The sequence below is a fragment of the Salmo trutta genome, chromosome 35 (assembly GCF_901001165.1).
Source record: "Salmo trutta chromosome 35, fSalTru1.1, whole genome shotgun sequence".
NCBI lineage: Eukaryota > Metazoa > Chordata > Actinopteri > Salmoniformes > Salmonidae > Salmo > Salmo trutta.
In genome coordinates, this window is record NC_042991.1 from 20,584,945 (window position 1) to 20,600,974 (window position 16,030).

The following is a 16,030-nucleotide window of genomic DNA, read 5'->3' on the forward strand; positions in this document are numbered from 1 at the left end:
GCTGCTTCCAATTGAAGGTCAACCCAACAAACACCACATAGAAATAGACATACTAGAACTAACATAGAAATAGACTAACAAGAACATAACCCAACAAACCCCGAAACACTCTAAACAAACACCCCTCTTAAATCAGAACATAGCCCAACAAACCTCGAAACACTCTAAACAAATACCCCCCTGCCACGTTCTGACCAAACTACAATAACAAATAACCCCTTAAACTGGTCAGGACGTGACAGACGCGCAAGTGCGCGTAACGAAGGTGACAGGTGTGCGCCATAATGTGCAGCCTGGTGACCTAGAGGCCGGAGAGGGCGCACACGTGACAGTCAACAAATAATACTTGTTCAAATGAAATTGCCTAGGAACAGTGGCAATTTTAGCATGTAAATCTTGGTGGGCAAACTCAACCAATTTTTTTTAGATGCATGCCAGCAAAGCCACAACAGAATGAGTTTTTTCCCCACAGAGGGCTTTATTACAGACAGAAATACTCCTCTGCATCGCCTCAGACGATCCTGCAGGTGATGAAGCCGGATGTGGAGGCCCTGGGCTGGCGTGGTTACATGTAGTCTGGTTGTGAGGGTGGTGGGACATACTGCCAAATTCTCTAAAACGACGTTGGAGGCAGCTTATAGTAGAGAAATTAACATTAAATGATCTGGCAACAGCTATGGTGGACATTCCTGCAGTCAGCATGCTAATTACACACTCCCTCAACTTGACACCTGTGGTATTGTGTTGTGTGACAAAACTGCACATTTTAGTGGCCTTTTATTGTCCCCAGCACATGGAGCGCCTGTGTAATGATCATGCTGTTTAATCAGCTTCTTGATGTGCAACACCTGTCAGGTGGACGGATTATCTTGGCAAAGGAGAAATTCTCACTAACAGAGATGTAAAAAAATTGGTACACAACATTTTTTTTTAAATAAGCTTTTTGTGCGTATGGAAAATTTCTGCGATTTTTTTTATTTCAGCTCATGAAACATGGGACCATCACTTTACATGTCACATTTATATTTTGTTCAGTGTACATGGGTTTACTGAGGTTTTTGTTGGAAAAAACATGGTTACAGACTCATCAACAGTATCCCCTCCTCGTGAAGAAAGGCACATGAGCTAATTATAATGCACAAATTCATCAAAAATATGAAATGTACCATTCCAACATTGCCTAAAATGATGAATAAGATACTAATGAGAGAGACCTATATAAGCAATATAACAATTGAGATGTACAAACTACGGCATAAGGGAACGATGAACGGGTAAGAGGCAAGCCATAATTTCGATTAAGAAATTAAGCTAAAATGGACAAATATGTACACCAAGACAGTCGTGAAGAGGTCACAACAAAGCCTATTCCCCCTCAGGAGACTGAAAAGATTTGGCATGGGTCCTCAGATCCTCAAAAAGTTCTACAGCTGCACCATTGAGAGCATCCTAACTGGTTGCATCGCTGCCTGGTATGGCAACTGCTCGGCCTCCGACCGCAAGGCACTACAGAGGGTAATGCGCACATTTTACATTTACATTTGCGCACGGCCCAGTACATCACTGGGGCTAAGCTTGCTCCCATCCAGGACCTCTATACCAGGAGGAGTCAGAGGAAGGCCCAAATAATTGTCAAAGACTCCAGCCACCCAAATCATAGACAGTTCTCTCTGCTACCGCACGGCAAGCGGTACCGGAGCACCAAGTCTAGGTCCAAAAGGCTTCTTAACAGCTCTACCCTCAACCCTCAAATGGCTACCCAGACTATTTGCATTGCCCCCCCCCCCCTCCCCAATCACCGCGACTAACCGGTGCCCCCGCACATTGACTCTATACCAGTAACCCCTTGCTATTGTTATTTTACTGCAGCTCTTTAATTATTTGTTACTTTTATTTTTTACAGAAGAGTAGGCTAAGTTCTTAGTGGGAGAGGGACCAAATTCTTAGGGTGAGACACACCCTAAGTGTAGTAAGCTACTAACAGCTTACTACACAACATACATTTAGTATTACTGTCTTAGCTACAGTATTCATACAGTTTAATCGGAAAGTATTCAGACCCACATTTTGTTACATTACAGCCTTATTCTAAAATGTATTTAATTGTTTTTTTCTTCATCAATCTACACACAATACCCCATAATGACAAAGCAAAAACTATTTTTTAACATTTTTGCAAACATTTTTGTATTTTTACAAAGAAAAAAATAGAAATGGTACATTTACGTAAGTATTCAGACCCTTTACTCAGTACTTTGTTGACGCACTTTTAGTGGCCATTACAGTCTCGAGTCTTCTTGGGTTTGACGCTACAAGCTTGGCACACATGTATTTGGGGAGTTTCTCCCATTCTTCTCTGCAGATCCTCTCAAGCTCTGTCAGGTTGGATGGGGAGCGTTGCTGCACAGCTATTTTCAGGTCTCTCCAGATATGTTTGATCGGGTTCAAGTCCGGGCTCTGGCTGGGTCACTCAAGGACATTCAGAGACTTGTCCCAAAGACACTCCTGTGTTGTCTTGGCTGTGTGCTTAGGGTCGTTGGCCTGTTGGAAGATGAACCTTCACCCCAGTCTGAGGTCCTGAGCGCTCTGGAGCAGGTTTTCATCAAGGATGTCTCTGTACTTTGCGCCGATCATCTTTCCCTCGATCCTGACTAGTCTCCCAGTCCCTGCCGCTGAAAAACATCCCCACATGCTGCCACCACCATACTTCACTGTAGGGATGGTGCCAGGTTTCCTCCAGACGTGACGCTTGGAATTCATGCCAAAGAGTTCAATCTTGGTTTCATCAGACCAGAGAATCTTTTTTCTCATGGTGTGAGAGTCTTTAGGTGCCTTTTGGCAAACTTCGAGCGGGCTGTCATGGGCCCTTTACTGAGGAGTGGCTTCCGTCTGGCCACTCCACCATAAAGGGCTGATTGGTGCAGTGCTGCAGAGATTGTTGTCCTTCTGGAAGGTTATCTGATCTCCACAGAGGAACTCTGGAGCTCTGTCAACGAGACCATTGGGTTCTTGGTCACCTCCCTGACCAAGGCCTTTCTCTTCTCCCCCGATTGCTCAGTTTGGCTGGACGGCCAGCTCTAGGAAGAGTCTTGGTAATTACAAACTTCTTCAATTTAAGAATGATAGAGGCCACTGTGTTCTTGAGGACCTTCAGTGCCTCAGACATTTTTTGGTATCCTTTCCCAGATCTGTGCCTCGACACAATCCTGTCTCGGAGCTCTATGGACAATTCCTTCGACCTCATGTTTTGTTTTTTTTCTCTGAAATGCACTGTCAACTGTGGGACCTTATATAGACAGGTGTGTGCCTTTCCAAATCATATCCAATCAATTGAATTTACCACAGGTGGAGTCCAATCAAGTTGTAGAAACAAGGATGACTAATGGAAACAGGATACATCTGAGCTCACTTTTGAGTCTCAAAGCAAAGGGTCTGAATAGTTTCTCGAAACCTGTTTTCGCTTTGTCATTATGGGCTATTGTGTGTAGATTAAGGACATTTTTTTATTTAATCCGTTTGAGAATAAGGCAGTAATGTAGCAAAATGTGGAAAAAGTGAAGGTCTGAATACTTTCTGAATGCACTGTGTCTCCCTGGCATATTACATCATTTATGCAGCAGCATACAAGACATATTTTTAGACTCACTGTTGTGCTGTGTTCACTTGAACAGGAAGGTGGCTCAGCGGTCCATCTTGTGGGCAAACTTTGTCATAAATCGTTGTCATCAAGGTCTGGCATTCTCTGGATGTATGGTACTTTCAAGGATTGAATAGGATTTGCAAGTATATTGTTGATGTGATCTATGGTGATGACTGCTTGTCTAGTTAGCTAGCTTGCTAGCTAAGACTTTGAAAGTATGATATTGACATGATCAGTCCAATCAAAGCTACGGTAGATATAACATGATTTGATGTAATTTTATCTGTGGCCGATACTTCTAATGTAAATATATGGCAGCACCCAATGGGGCTTGAACTGCCTAGCTCTCCCTGTACATTTTGTGGTGACATAGTGTCCCCATGAGTGACAGAACACTGAGCAGATCACGGCGCAACTAGAGAAGATTACCAACATTTACGCTCTGTATTTTCGCTGGCTGCCCCACCACCACAGAGAGCACTGAGCAAGGCTGAAACACCTGCATTTTGGAACTGCCTAACTCAAGAAAAAGACCATGTTTGTATGCAGATTTATTAACTCAAGGATTTATTTGTATTTATTTGCAAATATTTGCAAATTGAAGTGACACGAATGAATGCCAAAATAACATTTTATTTTTTGCTAAACAGGGGGGGGCTCAAAACAGTTCTGCCCCACCTGCCCTGAATGATGGGTCGCCACTGCCTAGGAACAACACAAACATTTATTTTCCTCACTAGAACTAATTGCTTTTGAACTCCTAAGGGGAGATGCAGGGAGTTGTGTACTATTATTGACAGTTGTGGATGAATTAATATTAATAGCGTTATACTGTAAACTAGAGAGAATCAAGAGGGGAGTAGATATTACAAATGTCTCCAATTAGTTTTAGTATTGATGGAATATTCTGAAATAAGATCTTTCACAATGCCTTGGCTGGTATTTTGGCTAAAACCTTTGCAGCATTTAGCTGAGCCACTTTGAATGAATATGCCATATCATTCCCCTTCCAGATATTAACAACAGCTATACTGTATATCTAATGGTTGGTTGGTTTATCAAGGCTGTAGTTTTAAATCGAAAGGTGAGGGAACAGGGAAGTTGTTGGCTTTTTACTCCGTCTTAGCTCCCTGACCACTATTACCACAACTGTACTCTTTGCCTCCAACCAGACCAGCATGAGGAATGCATCTGAATGCCTGTGTCAGCAGTTCACAACACAGTGTACTTTATGGTACAAGTGCTTACAATACCATTCTCAGTAGCGCATGCTGTCCAATGTTGAAATGATAGTGGTATCCTGGAATTACTTTTAGAAAAGCTATGTTTGTCCTTAGAACAAATCACATCAATAGTACCAACCCCACACCGTAAATTATCTTTCCTTAGTGATCAGTGATTTGTCTTGGGTTAAAATCATCAATCATGACAAAGTCCTAATACTAAGCATGCAGTGCTAATGGTTTGGTTTAACCGGGCTCTGAGCAGCAGGAGCATTAAACCCAGATCCTCGACCTCTATCATCAGACAGTCATATTTGATTCCTATTCTCTAAATGGCTCCTGTCCTCACATTATAAAATCAAATCAAATGTTTTTGGTCACATGCTACAACTTACAGTGAAATGCTTACTTACAAGCCCTTAACCAACAATGCAATTTTAAGAAAAATACCAAAGAAAATAAAAATAAAGTAACAAATACTTAAAGAGCAGCAGTAAAATAACAATAGTGAGGCTATATACAGGGGGTACCGGTACAGAGTCAATGTGAGGGGGCACCTGTTAGTCAAGGTAATTTAGGTAATATATTCATGTGGGTAGAGTTATTAAAGTGACTTATGCATAGATAATAACAGAGAGTAGCAGCAGTATAAAAGAGGGCAATCCAAATAGTCTGGGTATACATTTGACTAGATGTTCAGGAGTCTTATGGCTTGGGGGAGAAGCTGTTTAGATGCCTCTTGGACCTAGACTTGGTGCTCCGGTACCGCTTGACGTGCGGTAGCAGAGAGAACAGTCTATGACTAGGGTGGCTGGAATCTTTGACTATTTTTTTGGGGCCTTCCTCTGACACCGCCTGGTATAGAGGTCCTGGATGGCAGGAAGCTTGGCCCCAGTGATGTACTGGGCCATACACACTACCCTCTGTAGTGCCTTGCACTCGGAGGCCGAGCAGTTGCCATACCAGGCAGTGATGCAACCAGTCAGGATGCTCTCGATGGTGCAGCTGTAGAAACTTTTGAGGATCTGAGGACCCATTCCAAATCTTTTCAGTTTCCTGATGGGGAATAGGTTTTGTCATGCCCTCTTCATGACTGTCTTGGTGTGCTTGGACCATGTTAGTTTGTTGGTGATGTGGACACCAAGGAACTTGAAGCTCTCAACCTGCTCCACTACAGCCCTGCCGATGAGAATGGGGGCATGCTTCGTCCTCCTTTTCCTGTAGTCCACAATCGTCTCCTTAATCTTGATCACGTTGAGGGAGAGGTTGTTGTCCTGGCACCACTTGGCCAGGGTACTATGGTGTTGAACGCTGAACTGTAGTCAATAAATAGCATTCTCACATAAGTGTTCCTTTTGTTCAGGTGTGAAAGGGCAGTGTGGAGTGCAATAGAGATTGCATCATCTGTGGATCTGTTGGGGTGGTATGCAAGTTGGAGTGGGTCTAAGGTTTCTGGGATAATGGTGTTGATGTGAGCCATGACCAGCCTTTCAATGTACTTCATGGCTACAGACGTGAGTGCTACGGGTCGGTAGTCATTTAGGCACGTTACCTTAATGTTCTTGGGCACAGAGACTAGGGTGGTCTGCTTGAAACATTTTGGTATTACAGACTCAGGCAAGGAGAGGTTGTAAAAGGTCAGTGAAGACACTTGCCAGTTGGTCAGCGCATGCTCAGAGTACATGTCCTGGTCATCCATCTGGCCCTGCGGCCTTGTGAATGTTGTCCTGTTTAAAGGTCTTACTCACATCGGCTGCGGAGAGTGTTATCACATAGTCGTCCGGAACACCTGGTGCTCTCATGCATGTTTCAGTGTTACTTGCCTCGAAGCGAGCATAGAAGTAATTTAGCTCATCTGGTAGGCTTGTGTCACTGGGCAGCTCTCTGCTGGGCTTCCCTTTGTAGTCTGTAATAGTTTGCAATCCCTGCCACATCTGACGAGCGTCGGAGCCGGTGTAGTATGATTCGATCTTAGTCCTGTATTGATGCATTGTCTGTTTGATGGTTCGTTGGGAGGCATAGCAGGATTTCTTATACACTTCCAGTTTAGAGTCCCGCTCCTTGAAAGCGACAGCTCTACCCTTTAGCTCAGTGTGGATGTTGCCTGTAATCCATGGCTTCTGGTTGGGGTATGTACGTACAGTTACTGTGGGGACGAAGTCATCAATCCACTTATTGATGAAGCCAGTGACAATGTGGTGTATTCCACAATGCTATCGGAAGAATCCCGGAACATATTCCAGTTTGTGCTAGCAAAACAGTCCTGTAGCTTAGCATCTGCTTCATCTGACCACTTTTTTATTGACTGAGTCACTGGTGCTTCCTGCTTTAATTTTTGCTTGTAAGCAGGAATCAGGAGGATAGAATTATGGTCAGATTTGCCAAATGGAGGGTGAGGGAGAGCTTTTTTACCCGTCTCCGTGTGTGGAGTAAAGGTGGTCTTGAGTTTTGTTTTCCCTCTGGTTGCACGTTTAACATGATGATATAAATTAGGTAAAAGAGAATTAAGTTTCCCTGCATTAAAGTCCCCGGCCACTGTGGTGGTATGTAGACAGCTACGAAAAATACAGATGAAAACTCTCTAGGTATATAGTGTGGTCTACAGCTTATCTTGAGATACTCTACCTCAGGTGAGCAAAACCTAGAGACTTCCTTAGATATCGTGCACCAGCAGTTGTTTATAAATATACATAGACCCCCACCCCTAGTCTTACCAGAGGCTCCTGTTCTAGCCTGCCAATGCAGCGTGGAACCCACCAGCTGATGTTAATCATGTCATCGTTTGGCCACGACTCGGTGAAGCATAAGATATTACAGTTTTTAATGTCCCGTTGATAGGATATACGTGCATTTAGCTTGTCCAATTTATTTTCCAGCGATTGTGCATTGGCCAGTAGTATGGATGGCAAGGGCAGATTAGCCACTTGTCGGCGGATCCTCACAAGGCACCCCGATCTCTTTCCGCAATATCTTTTCCGTCTCTTTCTCCTGTGAATGATGGGGATGAGGGCCTGTTTGGGAGTCTAGAGTAAATTCTTCTTGTCCGACTCATTAAAGAGAAATTCTTCATCTAGTTCAAGGTGAGTAATCGCTGGTCTGATGTGCAGAAGCTCTTTTCAGTCATAGGAAACTGTAGCAGCAACATTATGTACAAAATAAATTACAAAAAATGCGAAAAAACAAACAAAATAGTATGGTTGGTTAAGAGCCGATGAAACGGCAGCCATCCTCTCCGGCGCCATTATAGCTCATTGAAATGAGCTGTAGCTGATGTAATGTAATGCTATCTCTACCTGCCATGACCACAGTAGGAGTAAACCATGACCTGGTAGGAATCTAATCAGAACAGAGCAACAAGCCATAGCACACCATCTGCTTAAAAGAAAATGGCTACATTTTCATTCTCAAAGGTTTTCCTACAGTAGATTAGGAACAGTGGTGGTGAAAGTCTCCTCCTTAGGCGGCTGACGTTCTATCATGGTTTGCAGGGCTCTAGCCGTGGCTCCTGTAGAGAATGTAAATGAGTATGTGGAGATGTCGCCATGCTAAGTAGAATGTATTCCTCTCAGTTTCCCAGTTATTGCTTTTTCCTCTCATATATTCTCCCTCGCTGCAATAGCACTTTCTTCGGCCCATTACTCCACATGTTAATAAAAGTCTCCTTGACAGAGCTATCTGCCTAATTTGTTTCCCGTGTTCTACATTGATATTGCTCTCAGGAGTGTTTACTTTATCAAACGCTAAATTGAAACACTGCGTGTGAGGTATTTCAGCTCTACAATAGGGGCATGTGTGTGTGCCTCCAGAGAGAGAGAGAATACCGGGTTGTCGCGGCAATGATTCATATTTCAGTGGGACGAAGTGCGAAGTTTCATTTATGCCCAGTATTGTTTTTGTAATCCCTTTATCCCTGTGACTGTGATATCCATGTGACATTCATGTGTTAGGTGATGTACAGGTAACTGCCAAAAATAAAAGGAAACATTGAGTAAAGAATCAAATCAAATGTTAAAATACAGTTGTGTTTGTCACATACTTCGTAAACAGGTGTAGACTGACAGGGAAATGCTTACTTACGGATCCTTTTTCAATGCACAGTGAAAGATGATAAAAAAATCTAATAGAAATGGTGACACGAGGAATAAATACACAGGGAATAACGAATAACAATGGCGAGTAAAAATAACATGGTTATATACAGAAAGTACCAGTACTGAGTCGATATGCAGGTGTACTAGGTAAATGAGGTAGCTATGTACATATACTGTAGGTAGGATTAAAGTGACTAGGCAACAGGACATATAACAGACCGTAGCAGGAGAGGGTAGCCATTTGATTAGCTATTTAGCAGTCTTGTTGTGCAGTCTTATGGCTTGGGTGTAGAAGCTGTTCAGGGTCCGCTGGTTCCAGACTTGGTGAAATGGTACCGCTTGCTGTGCAGTAGCGGAGAGAACAGTCTATGATGTGGGTGGCTGGAGTCTGAAAAATGCTTTGCAGTTGCCGTACCGAGCGGTGATGCTGCTATTCAAGATGCTCTCAATGGTGCAGCTGTAGAACTTGTTGAGGATCTGAGGGCCCATGCCAAATCCTTTCAGCCTCCTGAGGGGGAAGAGGCACTGTCGTGCCCTCTTCATGACTGTGTGTGTGGACCATGTTAGTTCCTTAGTGATGTGGGCACTGAGGAACTTGAAGCTCTCGACCCACTCCACTACAGCCCCGTCGATGTAGATGGTGGTATGCTAGAAAATGTTCGTAAATGAGGAGTACAAAGTACTGTATATTGAAAGCAGTTGTGGTTCTGGAGTTAATTAATGCTTAGGGTCATGTATAAAATGCCCAGTTGCCCATTATTTTGGCTACCATGGCTAGAAGAGATTTCTGACTTTGAAAGAGTGGTCTCAAATGAGCATAGGAGGTTTAAAGAGTGTGTGTGTGTGTGTGTGTGTGTGTGTGTGTGTGTGTGTGTGTGTGTGTGTGTGTGTGTGTGTGTGTGTGTGTGTGTGTGTGTGTGTCAGTCACCAGATCTCAACCCAATTGAAAACGTATGGGAGATTCTGGAGTGGTGCCTGAGATGGTGTTTTCCACGCTCAACAAAACACCAAATGATGGAATTTCTCGTGGAAGAATGGTGTCACATCCCTACAATAGAGTTCCTAACACTTGTAGAATCTATGCCAAGGCACATTGAAGCTGTTCTGGCGGCTCGTGGTGGCCCAATGCCCTATTAAGACAGTTTATGTTGGTGTTATACCTGCAGGTATTTTGTGTTGTTTCTGTAAATGCATGGTCAAAATTCAAGCTCTATTCTTGATATGTTCTCTGTGTAGTCCTGTTAGTGTGCCGAGACAGAAACGGTTTTGTTCCTTGATTGACTGTACTTTGACTATCTTTTCTAGTTGTTTTATTTTCTGGTCACCGGACCGATTGCTCCGTATTGCTGCAGCATAAGGCACATCTAGACATCTTCAGGCCAACGGCAACAGAGAGGCTTAATAAAACCTGTATGGGCTTTACTAATTAATACACATTCCTCAAAAGCTTGGAACACATTCACCGAGCGGCGGTGGCGTGAGAGAGTAGAGGGCTCCCTCACTCTCCCTGCTTCCCTCCCTCACTCTCCCTGCTTCCCTCCCTCACTCTCCCTGCTTCCCTCCCTCAGTCGCCCTGCTTCCCTCAGTCCCCCTGCTTCCCTCAATCACTCTCCCTGCTTCCGTCACTCCTCTCGCCCTGCGCACACACACACACACACACACTCTCCCTGCTTCCGTCGCTCCTCTCGCTCCTCTCGCCTCTCTCCTCTCACCCTGCTTCCCTCTCTCCTCTCACCCTGTTTCCCTCTCTCCTCTCTCCCTGCTTCCCTCTCTCCTCTCTCCTCTCTCCTCTCTCCCTGCTTCCCTCTCTCCTCTCCCTGCTTCCCTCTCTCCTCTGTCCCTGCTTCCCTCTCTCCTCTCTCCCTGCTTCCCTCTCTCCTCTGTCTCTGCTTCTCTCTCCCTGCTTCTCTCTCCTCTCTCCCTGCTTCTCTCGCTCCTTCTCTCGCTCCTCTCTCCCTGCTTGTCTCTCTCTCGCTCCTCTCTCCCTCCCTCACTCACTATTTCTCTCTCTGCATCTCTTTCCATCTCTCTCTCTGAATGGCCTGCCTATGCTACAGCTAGGACATTGTCAGATAGACAGTCACAGAGACAGTCTCAGGGGTTGTCCACCTGTAGCTCAGCCCACCAATAAGGGGAGCAGAAATAATTAACATCCCATAACACCATGTCTCCCTGCTCCGTCTTACAACATCCCTGCCGTCCCACATCCCTAATGGCAGCTAGCTTCAGCACCCAGGGACATGTGTAATTTGGTAACGGTGTGGTAATCGTGTTAACCCAGGGGAGGAGATGCCACCCACTGCCCATCGATAGGGGATGCACGCTGCCCATCGATAGGGGACCGACATGGGCATCATGAACGCCCAGGCACTGGAGACTGACATTGTGCCTACTTCGGCACCCTGCTTTTGTGTCCTGAGGGGCCGCCCTGAGAGGAAAGGAATCTACCGTATGTCTGTTCTGTTTCTCTGCAGTGGTCTGAATGTGCCAAAAACCATCTTACAACTCAAAAGCATGCAAATCTTAAACAGACGTTTAATAATACATAATATGTTTGTTTTGAGATCAGAAGACTGATCGTGATAACGAGGCTGTTATGACCAGAGGCACTGGGGATGTTATTCCTACTACTCCCATGAGGCTCAGCCTCTTAGCATATTTAAGAAGGCCCCATATCCACCCCCTGGGGCCAAACATAAAACTCAGCCTAAATTGCAGCAAAACACAGACTCCTATGTTATCCCAGAGGCATTGGATTTTAAATGTCAACCAGTGCCTTACCTTTTGATGTTAGCAGGTTCTTCTTATGATTTTAAACAAATAATGTTTACAGCTGGGAAGTTTTAGATTTAGGATGTTGCGTCATACTATTGTTTATTATTGCACTGCAGCAATCTTACAGTAGCTGTAACTTTAATCTCTAAATCAGGGATGTAGACCTGGGAAACAGGCCAATAGAGTCATTGGTCAATCATTACATTACAGGTTACAATACATTACCAGTAATCAATCAATTAACTTCCAAGGGAAAAGTAAAGAGAACCAGCTGTACTGTGGGGCAAACTTCAAGGCTAGTATTTGAGTACCCTTGCAACAGTCCACAGAGTGAGGGGCATATAATCAAGGAGACTACTACAGTAGATGTCTCATTATAATACCTCAAAACATTGCCCATTCAAAGTTACAGTTGAGTTATTAGTTGATTTCAACAACAGCCCCCTTCAATACACCAATCAGAACACACCGTCAGGGGCCTTATTTGAGCTTGTGCCACTAATTCGGTCTAATTCTCATTGGAACACTGTACTGTGACCTGATGTGTCGTGTTATCATACTGATATGTGTGAATAGAACGTATGAATCACATAAAGCTCCATTGACATGCAGACTGAGTAATGGAACATTCTCATTGGAGCTTCGGGCCTTTACATTCTTAGATGTACTGTGTGCATTTGGCCTATTTTCCTATTCACTGTGTACTGCTGTGTCAACACAAATGACTGGTTGGTACTTGAGTGTCACTTTCCGTCTCTCACAAGATCTAGGGTCAATACCCATGTTTGTCTGTAAATCCATGTCTGTGAAGCCATGTCTGTGAAGCCATGTTTGTAGCATCTTGCTTGGTTTTGTATGAATCATAACAGGGATTATTCCAGAATATCTGTTTTACTCTCATACTTAGCGCAGAAAAAACATTTATGTTTATTTACCCCATCAATCCTGTCTAGGAAGACATTTTTACTGTGTATCTCTCCCCAAAAAAAAGATATGGTTGTTTGTCCTCATTCAATCAACTCAATCACAAGATGGTATTACCTCGTACCCCTGCACATTGACTGGGTACTGGTACTCCTTGTATATAGCCTCCTTATTGTTATTGTGTTACTATTTCCTTTTTTTCCCTTTGGCTAATTGTTTTTATTTTATTTTTTAGAACTTTTTAACTCTGAGTTGTTGGGAAAGGTCTTGTAAGTAAGCGTTTCACTGGAGAGTCTACACCTGTTGTATTCGGCGCAAGTGACCAATACAGTTGGATTTGATTTTGATTATCACCCTGTCTTTCGGGATTCTAGTTTTTACTTGTCACATGATAGGTTCCCGCTTTGCCAAGGATGTGACGTCAGTGTGACTCGTAATAGATGTTCACTAAAAATAGAAAAACAAATGTAGACATTCTGTTCTAAAAAGGCTCATTACCTCGTGCATTTCATTACTGCTCTTTCCTATTTCCTAACTTCAGTTTCTAGACATCGTCATCACTATGCAAACTCACTGCTTCAACTTGATGCATTTTCTACAATTGTGCCATGAGTAGCCCACAAGGCAGCCTCTTGGAAACTCTGCTTGGTCTGCTATTACAATGCCCTCTGTTACATCTCATCAGACAGAGATATTTCACTATTTCTTAGTTTACGGAGAGTGTTTGTGTGTCTGTTCCAGTTTTCAGGGCTCTACCTCCTGTCCTTCATCATCATCATCCTGGGTCTGGTGTTCTACACCTCCTCCTCCACCTACGTGGCACAGGACCCGCGCGTCTACAAGCATTTCCGCAACGCCGGCCACCCCATCACGGACACGCCCACTCTGGGGCCCCTGGAACCCTCGGTGACCTATACCAGCCTAAGGCAGGAGATAGAGGAAGAGCCTCGCATCAGGGTGGCCTGAGAGGGTGGGGCCTAATCATCCACTGCCCCACCTCCCCAGATTCTGTACAAAGAGAAGGATCACTGAATGATTAAAAAAATTATCGAAAACATGTAGCAAACAAGCAAAAGTACACTGTGATCGCAAACTGTGAATAGATAGCAGTGGCTATTTCTGATTTGGAAGATTTGTTTCATGTATAGAAATATACTGTTACCCCATCACATTCCCTCGTACTGTACACTTGACATGTTTAAAGGTTTTGTGCTTAAGACTTGTGTAAATGCTCAATTGTGACTGTTTCCTTTTTTACATGAGCACAAAACGTTAATGCATTTTAAGCTTTGAGTTTGCGCTGTGGGTTATTTCAGTGTTTAGTTGTTCCTTCAAATCGATCTCTTTTTGGAAAACTCCCCCGTTAAAGTAACATGTCCAGAGGTACGATAAAGTAATACACAGACTTAACATGAGTCAGTGCCTTACTATGTATTACTGTTGTGTGTTAGAGCTGCACATTATAATGGCCCCTTCCCTGTCCAGCATTGTCTGAGGACATTGGATACTGATGCAGCCCCTCCAGTTATATTCATTTATAAACTGGGTGGTTCGAGCCCTGAATGCTGATTGGCTGACAACCGTGGTATATCAGACCATATACCACGGGTATGACAAAACGTTTATTTTTACTGCTCTAATTATGTTAGTAACCAGTTCATAATCGCAATAAGGCACCTCGGGGGTTTGTGGTATATGGCCAATATAGCACGGCTAAGGGCTGTATCCAGGCACTCCGCGTTGTGTCGTGATTAAGAACAGTCCTTAGCCGTAGTATATTGGCCATATACCATACCTCCTTGTGCCTTATTGCATAGGGTGGCGCACAATTAGCCCAGCGTTGTCCGGGTTAGGGTTTGGCTGGGGTAGGCCGTCATTGTAAATAAGACTTTGTTCTTAACTGACTTGCCTAGTTAAATAAGGTTAAATCAAAAATATAAATGAAATTGCTTAAATAAACTCTACTTAGAACACTGTGGATTGCTTCTCTGCAGTACATTTAGTCTGACCTTACAACTACTTACCCACAGATATAACAACTTTCCATGTTGGAACCATTATCTCCTGAGGCAAATGGGTATAAAGACAAATATATCAGGATTGCTAATGGAGTGACGTGATTATTGTACATTTGGTTCATTGTTCATATGTACTGTACACTGAACTCTAGTTGATAGAAAAATAACAACTGGTTGTAAAAATGTGATGATTACAATGCACTTGTCATTCCAGAATTGTGCTGTTCTCTTTTATTGATTGTCCAGCTGTTGGACTGTATTTTAAGTGTGTTGCTTTTTATTCCCTGCTGGATTTTATCCAAAGCACATTAATGAAATGATTTGGGACAGATTTCTTTCAAAGTATTATTATTCCCTGTTTTTTGTATTATATTTGATTTTGGTGTATTGGAGCACTTGCTGTCAGAAACGTTGCCGAAAATAAAGTATCTTTGTCTGAAACGCTGAGAATTCGGTTTTAAGAAAAATCACACCACTCAAAGCATGTTACCAGGAACACTCAACAAATTATTCATAGTATTTTCATAGCAATTTGGGGTTTTGGTGAAGATTCGCGCAAAGAAACACAGAAACAAGAGCACTATTTGCAACCGAATATTGTTGAGTGAATGGTTGGGCAGATACAGATAACCTCATCCACAATTGATGATGGAGCTCATCACTGTGCAGGTCCACAACTAAAACAGCAGAAGAGCAGGTCATGTTGAAACAGTCAACTGCTCATTTAGTTGTTCATTTCTATTATATTCTGGAATACAGTATGTAGAACATTGTAACATTCATTTTGGAAGTCCAAGCAAATGCGCTTTGGTCATAGGGACTTCAGATTGCAATATTGTTTTTATATACAGTCCCAGTCAAAAGTTTGGACACCTACTCATTCAAGGTTTTTTCTTTATTTTTACTATTTTCTACATTGGAAAATAATAGTGAAGACATCAAAACTATGAAATAACACATGGAATCATGTAGTAAAAAACAAGTGTTAAACAAATCAAAATATATTTTAGCTTTTAGGTTCTTCAAAGTAGCCACCCTTTGCCTTGATGACAGCTTTGCACACTCTTGGTATTCTCTCAACCAGCTTCATGAGGAAGGAGTTCCCACATATCAGCACTTGTTGGAGAACTGGTTGGCTGCTTTTCCTTCACTCTGCGGTCCAACTCATCCCAAGCCATCTCAATTGGGTTGAGGTCAGGTGATTGTGGAAGCAATCTGATGCAGCACTCCATCACTATCCTTGGTAAAATAGCCCTTACACAGCCTGGAGGTGTGTTTTGGTTCATTGTCCTGTTGAAAAACAAATGATAGTCCCACTAAGCGCAAACCAGATGGGATGGTGTATCGCTGAGGAATGCT

At 43.3% G+C, this 16,030-nt stretch overlaps 1 protein-coding gene across 1 annotated transcript in view; it reads left to right on the plus strand.

Annotated features, from left to right (window-relative positions):
* The window catches only part of LOC115174836 (solute carrier family 35 member F1-like), a 154,803-nt gene extending 140,559 nt beyond the window's left edge, over nucleotides 1-14,244 (plus strand). The window contains exon 8 of the mRNA XM_029733763.1: nucleotides 13,395-14,244. Within this exon, the coding sequence (XP_029589623.1) occupies nucleotides 13,395-13,619 (225 nt within the window). The 3' untranslated portion in view covers nucleotides 13,620-14,244. The remainder of the gene's footprint in view (nucleotides 1-13,394) is intronic.
* The last annotated feature ends 1,786 nt before the right edge of the window (nucleotides 14,245-16,030 follow it).